This window comes from Amblyomma maculatum, chromosome 4 (genome assembly GCF_055883805.1).
Source record: "Amblyomma maculatum isolate TAMU_Amacu chromosome 4, ASM5588380v1, whole genome shotgun sequence".
In the NCBI taxonomy this organism is placed as follows: domain Eukaryota; kingdom Metazoa; phylum Arthropoda; class Arachnida; order Ixodida; family Ixodidae; genus Amblyomma; species Amblyomma maculatum.
The window spans coordinates 161,053,268-161,072,959 of NC_139347.1; the positions used below are offsets into that span (position 1 = coordinate 161,053,268).

The window sequence follows — 19,692 nt, forward strand, 5'->3', positions numbered from 1 at the left end:
ATAGTATTCTGACCGAAGCAAAATGTGTGAATGAAATATGAATAATGTTAGAAATAAAAATAGTGCGAAATTCCTCGTTTTACAATAACAATGAGGATTAACAGACCAGTTCCGCGTTCTCAGTCCTGGCGGGGCCATTAAGTGTTCATAATTTATGCGCCCAGCATTACTTTGCTTAAGGAGTCCAAAATACCGATCCTCTTGGTTCCAAATATCGATTTCTAAATAATGGATGAAGATAATTCACCATAAATAAGCAGTAATAATTTTGTGTTTCTTTAGCTGCAGTGATGCATAGAAGTAAAGCGGCTAAATGTTCGGTGCTTTGCAATGGAGCTGCTGCAATGAATTTCCCTTGTGGGGCATTCCAAGTGGAGCTGTCGGACACGGACCGAGAGCTTTGTAGCGCTAAAGTTCAAGGTGAACCTTGCAGGAAACTCTCATTAAGGCAAGGGGTTCAAAATTCAGGACCAAATCAATGAGCGGATACTTTAACCATTCGTATGATTAGTACTGTTATTTCAGCTTGGTGCAAAAACAAAAGAGAATAAAACAACGCCAAATAACCCCCTCCGCTAAACCGGTTCGCTCGGTATAGGTAATATGCTCTGCTGAGCAGCTGTTTGAAATTTGGACGCGCATCACAGTATGTGTGCCTGCCAAGCAGATACTTTCAGTCTTCATACGCTGCTAATTTTAGAAAACTCACCTGTCGGCCGACACCGTGGCTCTCCTTATCTACAGGTTAACGTTCTGCTTTTACCACGCAGATGCAATCTCGCCGTTCGCCTACCTGGACCTGACAACTGGTAGGAAGGATAAACAGCCAATTGCAAGGTCACAGTTTGTGAAGGCCGTAGGTCTACTCAGTGCGCCGTTTGATGTCAGCGATGACCAGAAGAAAATTGTCGTCCAGTACTTTAGGAACGGGCCAGGTGAGTCGATCTTGTTCCATTTGTGTAATTAATAAAATAGTAACCAAACAGAAAGCTATTTTGCCCTGACTGAGGAGCGTTCCTGTGAGTTAATTATTTGAAGCCGCCCTTGTAGTGTTCTGTATACTTCGAGACAGCTTAGTATACCCTTGGAGTAACTTGTGCACTCTACTAGAAAGTGGATATATGTTCGGCCATGACGTCTTGTTTTACGAGAGCAGGGAAGGCTCCTGCAGTGTAATTGTGACCTGGCCTACTGCACATTTATTTATGCACTAGTTAGGAATCTACTAGCCACATCCGTCCCTCCCCCTTTCAGAGTAGCTAGACGCACTTTCTATTTCAATCAGTGAGGTACACATCCTCACGAGCAGTTTTATGTCCCCCGGAAATGAATAGTTTATTAAAGACAAAGATACCTTTAATTTGTCAATCTGCGAGACTTACATTCCTCAATAATATCAGAAACACTATGAATATTGTACTAAGAAAGAAATTAAGCTTTAGGGCAGACTTCCCTTCTGTAGACTGTTAACGGCTGGCATTACATCAAAAAAGAATTCAAATGGCTAAATGCGGTGCCTAATTGTTACCTATAGGGAAAGCATTTGTTGCCTAAAAAAATAGAGAGGGAATAGTAGAGCGTATCTGGTGTAGTTAGCTAAAACGTCACTGACGCACTCGTAATAGTGCCTTAAAAAACTGATTTGGTTTAGGTTTAACTTATCAGGTTTAACGTCTGAAGGCGACTCTGGCTATAAAGGACGCCTTAGTGGAGGGCTCCGGAAATTTCGACCACTTGGGTTTCTTTAACGTGCACTGCCATCGCACAGCACACGGGCGCCTTACTTTTCACGTCTACTGAAAAGCGGTCGCCGCTGCCGGGATTCAATCCCGCGTCCTGGATTTCAGCAGTCGACTACCTTACCCACTAACCCACCGCGTCGGGGTTCAATGAACTGATTTGGTTACTGAATAATCTAAATGCAAAACCGTCCTTACAAGCCCGGGCATTGGCTCATTCTTAGAGAAGCCGCTGAGAAATGCGCATACAAAAATTTGCATAAACAAGAAAGGTAATCCAAAACCGTCCTTAAAAGCACGGGCATTGCATCATTCTTAGAGAAGCCGTTGAGAAATGCGCATACAAAAATTTGCGTGAACAAGAAAGGACTTTGTTAATCATGCTGATGCCTCTGCAGTAAATGCGAAGACATGGAAGGGGTATGAAAGGTACATCAACGCTTCTAAGAAAACTGGCCTAAGCTTTGTTATTGCTTAATGCAAAAGCGTAGCTACGCGTTGCTAGTATAAGATAATCAAGCTGAGACAGCGAAGATGCATTTTACAATGACAATTGACTAAGTATTTGTAACTCTTTTATCTGATCCGTAATGTTTTTTTTTTTTTTCAAAAAGAGTAATTATCAAGGTATGCGCTTGCAAAGACTATTGCCAAACAATTGAATATGATCACACTCAACTTTAAAGCCCTATTCTTGCGTGCGCCCCTTAACCTCTCTCTTTTATTTGGCATGCAACATGAAGGGTTAAGGAGTGACCACAATATCACCAACCAATACCAGTTCGAAATGGCAAATATCGGTTAGGAAATATTCGTATTTTCTCTAAGGACTTACTAAGGTAGGAATGAAAAATGGCACTGTTGTGAAAGCATTCACTGCGACACACAAAGTAATTTCAAATTTCGGTAGGGGGAAAATGTGCATTGGCTGGACATTTAGTGCAAAGAAAGCATATGAGATGGTCGGTAAGAGGGACACATTCGATTCCAAGGAAAAGAATCGGAATAGGTAGCCGCAGGAACTTAGGTGGGAAGATGCGGTTAGGAGGTTTGCAGGGGTGATGTGAATATAGCTAGCACAGGACTGGATTAATTGAAGGAATATTGGAGAGGCCTTCTCCATGCAGGAGGTATAGTCGAGCTGGTGATGATGATGGTAAGATACTTCATTAGAGGGCCTTCATGCGAGTTCTAAAGTTCTTTGGTTGCATTTTTAGCGAAAAGTCTGCATTGAAACCATGTGTGTGTGTGTGTGGGGGGGGGGGGGGTGTTTTCATTCCAAAGCTTAAAACACAGATGTTAGGGTGTGGTACCAGCAGACACATGGCATTTTCTCGGCACTGGTTTCACTTTTGATTCATTTGTTTATATTTATAAGACTCGATCAGCCACTTTTCCAATAGTCCCATTGTTTTTTTTTTGTTTTTTTTTTGTCTAGTGTTTAAGTTTTGATGTTTTCCGGTCATAGATTGAAAGGGCAATGACATGTGCTGCCGCGGATTAGGGGCATTTTCCTCTTGAAGTATAGAACATATTTATGAAAGATCACCAGTTATAGCGATAGACGGTCGCGCATTTCATTACCCGTTTACCAACAGAGAGAGATTTAAGATGCGAAAATGTGTAATATCCTAGAAGGTTTACAGCGTCGAGATCAAGGTATATGAAGGAGTTTTCCAACAGAGAAATCTTCGCATGAACTGACGACAACAGTAGGCTTTCACAAATTTCGCATCCTTGAGCGTCACAGTATGAAGCGGAGAAATGTAACGTAACTGTTGCACTGCTCCTCCTCGACCCGTTGCAGATATTGTGGCAGCGAATTTGTCGTTGGTGTGCTACGGTGACGGAGCCTCAGCGAAAGGTGTGATTCAGCGTTCTCAAGAGCTCGGCGAGGTGTCGGAGTGGACAACCGTAGACGTGCCACTGAAGCGTGGTAGTAACTGCCGGCTGGCGGTTAAGGTGACTCGAGGAGAGAGGACGAATGGAGCGATGGCTTTGGGCAGCATCCGAGTCACCTCAGGTAACTGACCATTCACACTTGACACTTTATTCTTTCTTAGCACCAGAGTAGCTTTTACTGATCCTCTGATTCTGACACGTTTTAAGCCACCTTCGATTATATGAGTGTTATGAAGGGAAACTGAGGTGATCCTGTAGCGTGCGTTCGAGTATCCCTTATAGCAATCGCCCAGGAGCGGTGTTGCTATACGCCCAGAGTTTGGCATAAGACATCGTGAATTTCTTTCTATAACATCCCTATCTTCTCCACACATCGTGCACGTGCGCTCAAAAAGGATAGCTTGATTAATATGTGCTAAGCTCTGGTTTCCGTTGGACGTTCTGTATTAACTATTCCAGGATAAATGTTCATTCATACATAGGTGCCGGATTCTTTCAACGCAGGAATTGGCGGTCTAACCTGTGTAGATATCTACTGTAGCTTGACATAGGGAATTTTCTTTTAGTTCTGTTTAATATGGACCCATTTAAAGAGTAGTCGCGTTCTAAAAGCGTTTTATTCACGCATATGAACAAGAAATGAATGTTTTCAGTCGCATAAGGTATCATGTCACTTGTGTAGTGATATAATTAGGTTACTGAAAAACGCTATATTATAGCAAGAAACTTTTATGATGCATAAATGAATACCAAAATATGGGATATTAGAAAGACACTGCCGAAAGACACTGCCGAAAGAAAAGCAGATGTCAGCTTAATTCTCTATATTGCTGTCTAAAATGTCCTGACCTTTATGTGGTATTTATTACACCATTGATATTTCGTCTGTCACATAGTTTATTATTTAGACCACGATGGTATCAAGACAGATCCTGGCCTTTATGAAGTTTAGTTGAATGAAATGGCCTTAGCTTCAGCCGTATCATCCCTAGGCTTAATGTATGCTTATGAATAAAATACTGGACGCCGCCAAGATAAGTTTTTAACCAAAAAAGAAATGTCACTGGACGTCGGTAATTTTACACGTCATTTTCTAAAAAACTTTGTTGCGTGCGAGTTCAAATTTCTCCTTCTCTGAAACATAACATAATTGATTTCGAGGGTCGCTAAACTAATTCATTGTACCTGGCGAATTAAGTTCAGTTCAGTTCAGTCGTTCAGTCGTGCCCGACTCTTCGTGACCCTATGGACCATAGCACGCCACGCTTTCCGGTCTCTCACTATCTTCCTAACATCACATAACTTCATCTGCAGCGCCTCGAGGATGCCACCTAACCATCGCGTTCGCTGCCTACTCCTTCTCCGGTGACCCTCAACCTCTCCTAACATCAAATCTTTCTCCAGCGACTCCTCTCTTCTCATCAGATTACCAAAGTAGCTGAGCTTTAACTTTAGAATTTGACCCTCTAGTGAACAGTCAAGGTTTATGGTCGACAATATCGACTGATTTGATCTTCTGGCCGTCCAAGGAACTCTCAAGATTCTCCGCCAGCACCACAATTCAAACGCGTCAATTCTTCGGCGGTCAGCCTTCTTTACAGTCCAACTCTCGCATCCATACATCAGAACTGGAAATACCATAGCACGAGTTATACGAATCTTGGTTGGTAGACTAATGTCTGTGCTCTTTACTAGGCGGTCAAGGCTAACCATTGCTCTCTTTCCCAGAAGCAGGCGTCTCCTAATTTCATGGCTGCAGTCTCCTTCCGAGGTAATCTTGGAGCCCAAGATGAGAAAATCTGTCACAGCTTCCACTTCTTGTCCATTGATGCTCCAGGACTTGATAGGGCAAGACGCCATGATCTTTGTCTTTTTAATGTTCAGTTTAAGCCTAAACCTCTCACTCTCTTCTTGTACGCGCATCAGAAGTCTCTCGAGTTCCAATTCACTTTCTGCCATTAAAGTGGTATCATCCGCATATCTAAGGTTGTTGATACGTTTTCCAGCAATCTTTACTCCAGCTGAAGACTCGTCCAGACCCGCCTTCCTCATAATGCACTCTGCATATAGGTTAAATAAGCAGGGCGACAGTATGCAGCCTTGCCTCACTCCTTTCTCAATCGGAAACCAATCAGTAAGAACATGCCCATTTCTGACTGTGGCCTCTTGCCCTTCATACAGGTTCCTGAGGAGACAGAGGAGGTGAATTCGAACTCCCATCTCTTGGAGAGCTTGCCACAATCTGTTGTGACCTACGCAGTCAAACGCTTTCGCATAATCAATAAAGCAGAAGCAGATGGGTTTCTGGAACTCTTGCTTTTTCCATCATCCAGCGAAGGTTGGCAATCTGGTCTCTAGTTCCTCTGCCCTTGCGAAACCCAGCTTGCACGTCCGGAAGCTCCCGATCCATATACTGCTGCAGCCTACCTAGGAGGAGGCGAATCAAAATGAGTACCAAACGTCACCTATGCTCGCCTCATTTTAAACCCTCTATAGCTACATAATAACCGAGATATCCGCTGTCTATCAGCGATACAACTCCGTGCGCAAAGCAAGAGTTGAGAAATATTGTCGAAGAATCCTGCTTATTATTGAGATTCAAGCTGATCCAATCCACAATTGGACTCTTACTCACAAGAAATTCTCCTGTTGCAGTGGCTGCGCATGTCCGACCAGGCGCCGACAAAGATTCCGCATGTGAGTGCTTATTTTCTTTTCATCCTTTTGCCTATTTTAAATGCCGGTAAATTTTGACGTCGACTAAACAGCAGCTCTCAAATACGGATCGTTGGCATAAAGCGAAGCCGCACTCCGATGCACCCGCGTTTTTTTGGTGTACGTTGCCAGTGCTATTGTTCACTGTGGTAGGAAATAGTTTACGGCATTTTACTTCCAGAAGCTCTACATATTGGGAATAAATTATTTCCACATCATTCAAATAGAGGAACAGGATGTGTGGCATGCCTGCCCAATTTTAACAAGTTGAACCATTCAGTAATATAGAGTTTGATTTGGGGAATTAGACACGTCATTTCAGTGCCAGTCATAGCATTTGTGCCAGGTCTGTATAGGCATTTCTTCGTGCGTTTTGTCTGCTGATCCTAATTAAGGTCTCGACATGGGATCCCGTCTCCGGTAGCCATGTTATCGACGGTTTGGAATAAACTCCGTGATCTGTGAGGTGCCAGTCCATAATAAAATTCACCAGGGTATCGAAAGCAATCCAGAATTCTGCCCGACAGCAGAACTTATAGCTCGTGTATTACCTCGGAACGTTGCACACCACATAATAAATGGTAACCAAAATCTTTTTCTTCCCCAGAAAGTTTTAAGTGGTGCGCATTCGTATTAGCCGTATTTATATAATTTGAGGAAGTGCAACTAACAATTATTTTCCGTTTATTGACACAAACACCCAGTTGAACATGTGGATAGAACTCCCCTCTGGTGAAACATAATTTAGACTTGGTGAAGTGTTTTACAGAAGGCACAGAATTTATTTTTTTTGCAAACATTTTAACCGCAAGATGAAGCATCAAAGGGTAAGCAACGACCATGTCCTCCGAGTTGCCAGAAATACAGGGCGACACATTTTGGCTCCAGAATGTCTCTCATGTATACACACGCTGAAATGATTTCCATTCAAAGGCCTATTCGCCTAGCATCTAATAAGCGCTGCAGACAGGTGGTGGCTTACCACTGTGTTCTGCTCCTGCTTTACTTCTTTGCCCTTTAAAACTTGGTGGAATAACTAATAAAACAATTATCCTAAGTAGAAGCATAACTGTCGCACTACTGAGAAGTGTAATTATGACCTGAGCGGTACATGACGTACCTAGCGGTTGCTTTAAATCGGTTTTACGCAGTGTTGCTATGTTGAGGGCCTATCGTTTCCATGTTTGCCGTCTCTGTGACGAAGCTGTGGGAAGAAAAGGAAGGGGGGGGGGGGGGGGGCGAACCAACTATTGCTGAGACGTAAAAACGCAGAGAATATGTTTATGATTGGGAGTTCTCGACCTTTTGTTCACTCAGCTAGGATTATCTACTAAGAAGGAGCTGAGTCATAATTGCTGGTAATTAGTGAGATACTGATTTATCAAGTTTCTGCAGAGTCAGCGAAACTTTGACTTCGTCGTTTGAATTGGGAGCGCATTATCATGATCACGATGTTGTTATCTGTTTGTTGGCATGGATTGATTGCCTAACTTTTGGAATTTGATAGTTAATGTTTCGTTAGTATTGAGCTTGTGCTCCTATAATCAGTCTCTCTGCCCACATGCATTTTGTTGCTCACACTGCTTGGCTTTTCCCAAAATCGCAGCCCAGTGCTCCTTCGAAGACGGAACCATGTGTGGCTGGAGACCGGAGGGCGGCTCGCTGTTGTGGACCCTGAACGATCCGGCCAGTGGGGTCCCTGCATTTCCACGCTCCGATCATACTCTGCGGGCCTACAGAGGTAACGATAGTCTATGCGGCTGTTACAGAGTACGTCATCGGCCCCCGAAAGGGGCAACCTTGTGGTTCCATATTGACCCATCAGTTTAAATATTTCTGTTGAACCTTTCATTCGCGTTACTTACAAGTTACTTCCTTGTTGCACTCGTTTGAGAACTTGCTAATTTCAGAGGCGTTGTTTTGCTAGTCGAACAATGAATACTCGCGTTGAAGAAGCCGCCCGCGCGCTTTCTAACCGGGCAACCTCGTCCCCTTCCTCCTCAGAAGAATTTACACCAGCCTACACTTTCAGAGAAATTACGCAGCTGTACCAAAACAGGCACAATATTTACCCCCACCCGTGTAAAGGGTTAACAAGAGCGGAGGAACGCGTGTTTCTTCGCCTCCTTACGAATACTATGATGTGCCCGGCGTCACTTAAACATTTTGACAGTGCCTTCTCCGGGGAGTGCCCACACTGCGGGGAAATGTCCTCGGACCTTTTCCACATGGTGTGGGCGTGCCCCTCCAACCCTGCCTTTGCACCTAACCAAAACACCACCCGGGAGGACTGGGAGGCAACCCTACTCGCCTGCTCCGACCTGAAAGCCCAAAAGGGCATGGTCAAAAGAGCAATGGCGGCAGCGGAAGCCACTGGGGTCCCGTACTAGGGACTCCACCTAGTGTTTGTGAGGGGAAGGGCACTAAGCCTGACCCCAGAGCAACCTTCATGTAATTCCATATTTTATTAAACGTTCTCCCCCCCCACAGATCATTTTAACATCCTGGTTTTTGAAATAAGTTCTCTATTTCATTAGCTCCAGATTTCCGCGACAACTTTGCTAGCCGAACTTGGTACTGCAATTTATGTATACGGTCCATATAAACATTACTGTTGTTCTAATAGCAGTGCGACTTAGATGATCGTCAGTGGCCTATAATCGTCAGTGGTTCTTGATGTGTCTACAGTGTAGTCAAGAGAAACAATTACTGTAGCATCGAGTACGCCGGAAACTGCCTAAGTGTGCAGTGTATTTATTGAGCTTTATCGGGAATGACAGACAAAGATGTGATGGCCACGTCATAAAAGACATGAAATCAGTAATACCCCCACTGAACCCTTCTGATATATTGGTAGAATCCCTGAAGTAGATAAAGGGATTGGAGTCATATTTCCTTGTGCACATTTGCAGTATGCGTAAGAGCTTCTCCAGATTGTAAATATGCTTAAAGAAATCGAATATATATTTATTGCATGGCTCTTTGCAATTACAAAAGTTTGCGCAGACGTGTAAAGATGCAAGGAAGCTTTCCAAGGCAGTTCATTCAATCACATGTGTGCCGTTTTCAAAACTGCATCATGTTAGTTATTTTTTACACAGTTTTCTCACAGGTTCTGAACTGAGGTGATGTGTAAGGGGGGTTGGGTGCGAACTGTACAATATTATTCAGCTAAAATGTGCGCGTTATTATCCGCACAAGCTCTGTGAAATTTAAGTGGGTGGTTCAGAATACTGGGACAAAATACAGAATAGATTATGGCTACTCGCAATTTGAGGGACACGCCGTAGTCGGTTCAGTAGCCTGTCTTGCTTAAAACACACTGCACTAGTTAGAAGCGGACAGGACAGAATGTTGAGAGTGAATGTATAAACCATCTCAACGATGGCGCAGAAACAGAGGCAGGATCTGAGAAATTTGTCCGTATTGCTTATGAATCAGCAATGCTTTGGAAATTGAAGAGGTTTTTATTTGCGACTTACCTGTCAACTTACCAAGCATGGTTTATTTTTATGGCGCATGTTTTTTTGGGGGCAAAATGTAATACGTACTTTGAAAAAAAAATGTTTGCAAAATTTTACCAAAATATCTCGCTAGAGGGCGCTTTGGCACTGCTTCTTTTATTAGGGCTACTACAGGACCAAAAGAATCCCACTTGTGTGTAACGACAATTTTTTTTTCGCCTTTTGCAGATTCACGTTACAAACCGCAGTCACGATACTAGGTGCTGTGGGTGCATGTGGGTTGTAAACCAAGGTGGGCATTGCGAATATTATAGAGCTGAATGATTCAACGAAAAATTACTTAAGCTAACAAATTATCATTTCAATTATGACTTTATGGTTTCAAATAAACTTCATGCATTTCATTATGAACGTCTGCCATCACCAGAGACTTGTTTTTAATATTCCTTACCGGCCAAGTCGCCAGAAATAACGTACTCAAATGCGCTCATCCGACCACTGGTTCACTTTGGCTTTTTTGCATTCGCAATTTGAAACGTGACGACTCTTCGCGCGTTATTTCCATCAATAATATTGTTATCTTGTACAACACGAAACACCCAAATGGTCTGTATTTATTTCAGAAAGAATGCAAGTGACGCCATTTGTAATTGCGCGGCTCTGCTCAAGCATGCGGTATTGAAAGCCATCCGCGGCGGCCGCTTTTCTATTGGGGCGAAAATCAAGGCCCCCGTGTGCGGTGCGATGTCACTACAGATTGAAGAAACCCACATGGTCAAAATTTCGGCAGGCCCCCCTCTACGTTGTCTCGCATAGTCTTAGTTGCTTTGGAATGTTAAACCTCATAAAACGAGAAAGTACAGAATACAAGTTTACAAGAAGTTTTAGTAAGACAACATCAGTGTACATCTGTAGTCAATCTTGTGTAAAACAACGTTAGCATCTCTGTGGCTACGTCAAGCTGCCCAGAGAAGCTTTTAGCTCGGAAAGCCTCCCAGAAGGTTTTGAAAAATCAAAGGAATTTGAACCTCACCGTCAAGCTCTACAAAGCACAAAGTGTGAACCCTACAGTAAAACCGGCTTCCAGTGACCGCACCGAGATATCTGCTATAATATTTGTAAGATAAAGCATTGTACGCAGTAAACGAAATAAGAGCGTATACTGACGTAGCATATCATAAGAAATGCCCCTTTAGTTAGTTTATGTTTTTTTATTTGACAACTCACAGCCACTGAGCCCGTACCGAGTTCTTTTTTTGGGCATGCGTTGCCCCACGCGAAGCAGAATACTCCCTATAACGAAGGATAGTTTCAACTTCGTTGCCTCTCACGCATCTGAACATATAACTTGGAAGCGAAGCATTATGAACACACCCTTTCCTTTCCTTAGTAGCCGTAGAGCTGCGCTTGGGTGGGTGTCAGTGAGTATTTGCTCTATTATTAACATCCTCATAGAACAAGACGCTGAGGTTACATACAAATTATAGTTACGTAAGGTCATCTAACACATATGAAATGTCACGGGCTCAGCCTGAGGTTTAAGAGAAAAAAAATTATTTTCGGCAGGTAATTACAGATTCATATTTATTTTTCATCCTGACGCTGTTGTCAACATCCTATTTAACTCAACAGCATATGAAGCATAACAAAATGAGTTTTAACATAAAGCCGCAACGAATTTCGTACGTTGTTAAGAAGCTTTCCGGGTATTTTTTTCGTTATGTGCAATTCGTCGTGTCCTTTCGGTAGTGCTGTGAGCATCCCAGTAAAGTAGAAACCCTCCGACCAACACAATGCTACGCAAATAGCCTCAGTACTTTATTCCTTGCACGAACTGTGAAATCCCGTATTTCTCACCTCAATCTACAGTGAGATTTTGCAAATCCTCGACGGATCAATTATTCACTTCAAGCCTCCTTCGCGAACACGAAAAAATCAACAGCAAGTTCAAGATAAGGTTTTCTTTCAAAAAGAATAAGTGAGTGTAATCTGAATCCCGAATTATTTTGTTTTAAATTTGATGGGCCTTAATATAGATTTTAGTATTCTAGATGCAATCAGAAAGCTCGCATTTTTATTTTCATCTACAAAAGTGCAAAAGTGTTCAGAAGATCGAATAATGTTTACAAAAAGAAGTAAAAAAATTTTTTTTTTCCTCCCTTCTTTAGGCCGTTTCATCTTCGCTGAGAATAAGAATGGCAAGGCACAGATTGCTGGTCTGAAGAGCCCTACGTTGGATGTGAACAGTACGAGCGGCGCTTGTATCAGTTTCTGGCATATCACTTCCAATGCGGCACCTGTCAGGTAAGCTCAAAAATAAGCGAAGCTCACTAGTAAAGATATATTTACACTCTGAAAAGTTTTTCTTTTCCACACGGCGCCCCGAAGTGTATATACTTTATGTTTAAGGTAATAGTAATATGCTGTACAGTGCAAATTACATAACAAAATCTTTTTTTTTTCCTTTCAATACGCTATTTTTATTCTTTACTATTATGTTCCATTAAAGCTTGCGATTTTCACATCAGCAGAAAATCACCTAGAAACCTTTTTGTGCTATATGTACTGTCGTAATGAACGTTCAAATTATACTCCGACTTTATCACACGTGTGCCCGCGCTTGAGCATGGAACCCATACAAACACCACCTTCACCAGGTGCGCATTGTCTCTCGCAAACTCTTCCCATTACTGCCCTTCTTCAGATGGTATACCCCGCAGCGCCATGTCAACTGCAAAACACGAGCCGGGCGTGAGGCGTGACATGGGAGCGACTGTGTTAGCTTGGCATAAGCACAGAAAAGGAAAACAAAAGCGCCGTTGGAGCGGAGTGTCTTTGAACCCAAATGGTTCTCGTACGAAGCAAATACAAAGCCTCATAGCTATCGCCGCAGCCCAAGAGAGAGCGAGTTTAGTGACATTCTCGTGCGCTGTGATTTGCTCAGAGTTTTCATTGATTTCCATCCCTGTGCGGTGGCCACAAACCTCCCCCCCCCCCCTTATCGCATTACTGTCTTAATGAGTTTAAAGGTGAGAGATGGTTTGACCAATAAAGTTGCCTCACCCCCCCCCCCCCCCCCCCCGACTTACCACTCCTTCCTCCCACAAATTTTGAGTGGCCAAACTTCAAACATTTTTTTCGCGCCTTCCTTACCCTGAAATTCAAAAATTTAGTTCAACTACTTTCAAAGCTGACTTGGCCCTCCCCCGACAACGATTAAACTCAGCTCAGTGAAGTTTGGGAGAACCACCACCAATTTCACGTCGGAAGGTCCCTAAATGCAGGCGAAATAAGTTGAGATTTGAATATTTCATAGAATACAGCTGCCTTTTTTGGAGGAGACAAACCTTCTGCCAAGTTTACGCTTTGCTTATCTCAGGCTTAGCGTGCTGTAGAAAGTGCAGCTCCATAATTTTTTTTTCCGTCCGAAAGGTTTAGCATGAGGGGACTGAATGAGCGGTATCACTGCCGTCGAATATAGCCACGTTCTTCTGAGGAGCCAAACGATACGTTAGAACTCCAGCAAAAAATAAAAATAAAAAAAAGGAATTAATAACAACACTAGTCATTCGGTACTTTTGGCGGGATCTTTCGGCAAAATGAATCTTACGGCGCATGACGAACATCACCTGCCTTCAAATACAGAGTAGCAGAAAACAGAGGTAGTTCGAGTAGTGACAAAGGAAAATGTGTGCCGGCTTGGCGCAAGCGTTACGTGTAAGTTCCGGCTAAAGCCTTAAGATGGGAAAGCTGAATGATTGAATGAAGGCCTCGTTTGGGCAAGTAAACCAAGCTGAGCTACTTTGTCGTGCTGTCTGCGCAGAGCGCAGAAGTGCTCACAGAAAACAATGAGCTCATAACAGGTAGTTAAAATTCTCCGAAATAGCCAACAATGTCATTCGACCTTTATAAATATTTTTTTCGGCGTGACGCAACTCTGTTGAGTATGCTTAGTATGCTACTAAGACGACGCAGGGGGTAGTGGCATGGTGGCCTGGTGCGATGCGCTCGAGCCAGGATTGCTGGCCAATAAAGCATGTGTCATCGTCATCACGTCATTCTTTTTCGATTATATATATATATATATATATATATATATATATATATACATATATATATATGTGTGTGTGTGTGTGTGTGTGTGTGTGTGCGTGTGCGTGTGCGTGAGCGTGTGCGTGTGCGTGTGTGTGTGTGTGTGTGTGTGTGTGCGTGTGCGTGTGCGTGTGTGTGTGTGTGTGTGTGTGTGTGTGTGTGTGTGTGTGTGTGTGTGTGTGTGTGTGTGTGTGTATGTGTGTGTGTGTGTGTGTGTGTGTGTGTGTGTGTGTGTGTGTGTGTGCGTGCGTGCGTGTGCGTGCGTGCGTGCGTGCGTGCGTGCGTGTGTGTGTGTGTGTGTGTGTGTGTGTGTGTGTGTGTGTGTGTGTGTGTGTGTGTGTGTGTGTGTGTGTGTGTGTGTGTGTGTGTGTGTGTGTGTGTGTGTGTGTGTGTGTGTGTGTGTGTGTGTGTGTGTGTGTGTGTGTGTGTGTGTGTGTGTGTGTGTGTGTGTGTGTGTGTGTGTGTGTGTGTGTGTGTGTGTGTGTGTGTGTGTGTGTGTGTGTGTGTGTGTGTGTGTGTGTGTGTGTGTGTGTGTGTGTGTGTGTGTGTGTGTGTGTGTGTGTGTGTGTGTGTGTGTGTGTGTGTGTGAAAACCTTTCTATCCAGCGGATTACCTTTTCTCCGCACGTTACCTACTTGTTTTCTCCTGAACACCGTTTTGCTCTAAGTTCATGCGCGGGCACAGATGACGATGTGGCTTCCATCATAACATTAGCCAGTAACGCACAGATTAAAGCTATTATTGAACAGAAAAGGCTCTGGAGGCATCTGTGGCAAGCTATTTGATCAAAATATACCACCGGCAAGACGTTTTCCTTATTAAACTTAATTTTCCTGGCCTGCATTGTTTGGAACGCAACCACAGCTTGGGTCATCTGAGGTTTCTGTTTATTGCTTTAGTATATCATCTCACTGGGAGGGAGGGGTAAACATGCTTTTAATCACAGCTCACCTATGTTTGCGGAAAGCTGGAAGAATATCTAAATTGTTTTTAATCAAATAATAAAAAATTGTATTAAAGGCTTATCATAAGGCCCTTGATTTGATTACTTTAATGTTCATGAAGTTCCTGCCGGAATGAAGTTGACTAAAAATTTCTGATGTCACTTAACAGGGTGCCAGAGGCTGGAGTTTTGTGTTGAAGCACGTGCAAGCACCGCTATGACGTATCGCAGGCTAGGAAACAATAGAGTATACATTATTGAAACATCAGGCCTCCCAAAAATGTACAATAACATACTTGACTTTCTTGTCTCTGAGAACATTGTGGTTTATCTTGCGTTTTGTGCGTGGTTATGATTTTCTTTCTTTAGCTTTCATCAGTTTCCAGTATCTGATTTCACTGCTTGCTTCGGGTTAGTTGTTGATACTTATTTGCATGACTAGAAGCCCTAAGCTGAGAATGAAAACATTTTATGTCTACTTAACCTCTTTTATAACATTAGAATTAACCCTCCCACAGGGTAACATTCATCGTCGGAGGGAAGGCCTTCATAACATCTTTTCAAACGAGGCACCGATGGGGGCACGCTCTCTTTGACATCGCAGGATATTCCGAGCCAACTGAGGTGAGAGTCGGTCGTATGTAACAGGGAAATACGAGCTCATTTCCGTAGCAATTTTACACAGGCAACCAAGACCAATGCTTACTTTGCATGCACTTGTACGTATACCTGTATATGCATGTTTGAGTGAGCTGTGCATATTTACTGCAAAATCGAAAATGATGAACACCTTATCCAGCTAACATATTACGGCCATGCACCGGTGTTTCTTTCAGAAGCTATTTCTTAACGTTCTGGAATTTTCATTCGCATCTAGGGTACTTAAAAAGAACGTAAAACAATATTTAAATGAATATCCCCTGTAATTTCAAGGGTGGTAGTCACTGTAGTTTTCTCATATGCGACCTTTTCTGTGTAAATATTTTTTGCTGTGACATTTATGTTATTGAATGCGTGGTCTGTTGATTTGAATATCTAATAAATACTGACAGTATTGATACCTTTTATATATCTATGTAAGTGTTCCATAATGTTTTTTTTAAATATTTTTTATACACTATAGAGGTGTGTGCTATTGTCTGCTGTTGTCTGTTTTGGGCGCTAAGGATCAGTCAGGCTTGTCGCCTTTTGCCTTGGCTTCCCCTTTCTTGTAAAAAGAAACAAATAAACTCCAACTCCAACGTCTCCGAAAAAAAAAACAATGTTCACGCGCTGCTAAGCGACAGGTGAGAAGATGTGCATTTTTAAAGTGAAGGAAATGCGTACTCAGAACCTGGAGTGACCGGTGTAAAAAATAATCTAATTGTAGTGGGCACAGAGTACAGTGTCCACAAAGAAGCTGCATTGCAGGTGCAGCCTAAATCGGATCAAGCTGCTGGTGATGCCGTTGTATTTTAGAGTTCAGCAACTGTCTTCTTTGTTTTTAACCGCTTTCCCTTGGGCAAAACATCACTGACCAGATAGGCGTAACAATTACGAAGATTTCGTCATTCTCGCGCTCCATTGAGATGACTTAGCAGAACAGATTTGTAAAACAGCGCGAACAACGTCAGACAAGAAATTGAAGGACACGAGGTGAGCGCTCAAACTCAACTAAGGTTTTAATGCCAACATCAGGCGCTAATAACGGAAGAAAACACAAAGTTAATCCTACGTCACACTAAAATCGACAAATCGATAGCCGTTGGTATATGGCCATTCAGATGTACAGCCTTTGTCTAAAGTGTAGAGCCCGGGGGGGGGGGGGGGGCTGCTTCTGAGCCCTGTAGTGGCGCTCATTTACCATTAGTGGAGGTCGTTCCCACTGGAGAAGGTAGGACAAAATATTTTCTTACCATCAAGTAATTTGGAATCCTGGAAATGCATTACAAGCTTCACGAAGTGGCTCAGAAGCAGACCCCCTGGGCCGACGTTTGACAAAGACTGTACGTCCTGCAAGCACCAGCATACTTAACAGAAATGACGGAAAGCGTAGCTTGGATTTCCGCCTGCTCCGCGAAGCGGTTTTCATTGTATGCAAGATTCTCGGAATCTCGCAGAATCTCTCGGTACGTTTATGCACTGACAATAGCTGGAGCGGAACTCTCTGACAGCTTTTTCGGCGGTTTCCGGTCGCCGCATAGAGAGCGCGCTCATTGCATAGGTGTTTCTCCTCGTTTTGTTCACGGATGTCGCCTCCGCACTGTGATGGCTGGGCAACTCGTTGCAGGTTTGTTATCGCGAAAACTGGAAATTCCGCTTTAAGCTGCAGCATATGTATCGTACATTGCGAGTTTCGTTCCAAGGCTGCGTATCTAATATTTCGAAGGGCATTGTATGCGGATCTAATATTCCGGGTAGATGTTGCGAAGAAGAGTAGCAGGAGATAGAATTGATAAATCTACTTCTTTTGCATTTATCCCTCGACGGATTGCATGCAAACCAAAAGTTTTTCTGGCTAGCTTAAACAAGACTTCCATTTTCCTGTAGGTCGTAGGATACCGCTGCTCCTTATTGCGTGATTGCATACGAGTAGAAGTCATCATCATCATCAGCCAGATTATACCCACTGTACAGCGAAGGCGTCTTGCATATTCCTCCAACTGACCTCGTCCTAAATTGTCAAAGAAGTAAATTGTACCCAAATGTTTTCGAGCTCAGAAAACCCGCAACACTTTTTCTTTTCTATGTTTTTCGGAATGTATAAAAGGCCAGGACGCTGAGATATTTTTCTGCAAATGCAAACTCATACGCAGTGTCGAAGAGGGAGGGGAATTGAAAGAGCGTAACATAATTTCTAGCAACAGTTTTATTTGCTAGGAAATCTTACCGCCTTCACTAGCTTTAGTTTGTCTTACTGATTGCTTTTTTCCTTTCTTGAGTGCGACAAATTGCCTGTCATGTCTTGTGGAATTCCCTTGAAAGCCTAACACAGTGTCCATACCGTTTTGTTAGATCAGCAGCCTTAGAATGAAACTCGCTAGGCAATTTCGGATTCCCGCGATAAGAAAACTGCAACATATTGCCTGGGTGTGGGGTACCGCATCCGCGAGTATTGTACGGAGGAGAGCGTTTTTTAACGAGCACGCTGACTACGTGGATATCAAATGTCAAAGTCGAGAAAGCAGTCGAAGCGAGTTGCGTTCAAGCTATCTTCAGCAGCCGTAAACGTACTGAGAGCATTTTACCTCACACTACGTTACGGTCGCTTCACGGTGCTAGTGTCAGTACAAGCCAGGGTCCAAGCAACGCTTTTTGTTATTCGCGTCAAGTCTGTAGGCGCCTGTAACGGGAAAAGTAATAAGATTTGTTTTTTTTTTAAGTTTTTTTTTTTTTTTTTTTTTGGGGGGGGGGGGCTGAAACAGTGGCTAAAAACAAACAGAGCTCTTTTGTCCATGTGCGAAAGAGTTGCTATATGCACCGACTTCCTCGGAATTCAATGTAGTCAAACGTGTTAATAGCCCACTGCTGGGCTTCAGTTTGTCGTCAACACCATTTTTTTTTTTTTCAATGAATTATATAGTGACGCTTTGCGGGGTGGCAAGAAATGGGTGCTTCCATTTTCGTTCGGCCAGTATGCCACCGAAATTCCCATTTCGAGTTAAATTACGTGAAATGCAGGCGAAATATCAGAATATTTCTTCTCTTGCATTTATTCAAGCGACATTTAGCCTGCAGCAGCACGTCATGGGTTTAAGAAAAGGAGTATGTAATGGGGGGGGGGGGGGGGGGGCGGAGGGGGATCGACCAAAGACCTGCACGCGCTGGCGGTTTCGCAAAGCATTGGCCTTATCATGCCTCCGGCGTTTCGCACTAGGGCAGATATTTTGAGCTTTCCTGACAACAGTTAAAGGCATACCCAAAAACTTTGGTTGGATTCTTAAAGGGGAGGGCGACAGAGTTCATGAACATAACTTTTGAAAATGTGGCGTAACTGCACCATGAACATTACACATCGCGACGAAATTGAAGTTTCATTTTCTTATTTTCATAAGCGCACCTTATTGGTAAAGTCAGCCTTAGATATTTCGAACACAGCACAAACGTCTATATGAAACAGATCATTTGATCAATAAGCTCTTAAAAATATCATAACATCTTCCACACGCGCTTCGCGCGAGACAACTGGAGAATGCTCTGGAACATTATTAAAATATTTTTTACACACTTCACTGGTGCTAACGGCAGCTTTAATTATTTGTGGGCCAGCACAAACATAGAAAACATATTTTGCTGCTCCCCTGAAACTTCATTTTTGTTGTTGTCTTGTTTGTTTTCACCAGATCATACCTTTTTTGTCGTCGTTTTATTACCCCTTTTGTTCCTTTCAAAACGAGCACGTGCCATTAATCTCGCCACTTTCATTTCATCCTTCACGCGCGCCTCCAGTAAGTTAAAATGTTTTAGCCTTGTTGTTATTTTTCTTGTTTGTTTTCACCGGCCAGCCTGTTGTTACTCCCGTTTACCTTTTTGCCGCTTCATCTCTAGTTAAGTTCCTTTGTCATTAGCTGAGCACGTGGCTTTTCTTCTCAACTTTTCGCACAGCAAGTCTAAGCTGTTTACATTGATTGCAGGGTTGCAGTAGGTGTGTGTATATATATATATATATATATATATATATATATATATATATATATATATATATATATATATATATCTGTATTTCTGAAATAAACACCAGTTGCATGTGCGTTATTCCCGCTCCGTCCTGTGTTGACGCTGTTTCTAACATGACGGTATCCCACTGTGTTCCGCTGTTGCCTCACAAGTCTTAATTATTTCCTCCCTGCCTTTCCTC

The 19,692-nt window shown here is 43.0% G+C and overlaps 1 protein-coding gene across 1 annotated transcript in view; it reads left to right on the forward strand.

Annotated features, from left to right (window-relative positions):
- The window catches only part of LOC146193372 (MAM and LDL-receptor class A domain-containing protein 1-like), a 193,511-nt gene that overhangs the window by 60,719 nt on the left and 113,100 nt on the right, over window positions 1-19,692 (forward strand). The window contains exons 20-25 of the mRNA XM_084600529.1: window positions 771-935; window positions 3,547-3,762; window positions 6,297-6,338; window positions 7,963-8,097; window positions 11,989-12,124; window positions 15,374-15,479. Coding sequence (XP_084456655.1) covers window positions 771-935; window positions 3,547-3,762; window positions 6,297-6,338; window positions 7,963-8,097; window positions 11,989-12,124; window positions 15,374-15,479 — 800 coding nt within the window. The remainder of the gene's footprint in view (window positions 1-770; window positions 936-3,546; window positions 3,763-6,296; window positions 6,339-7,962; window positions 8,098-11,988; window positions 12,125-15,373; window positions 15,480-19,692) is intronic.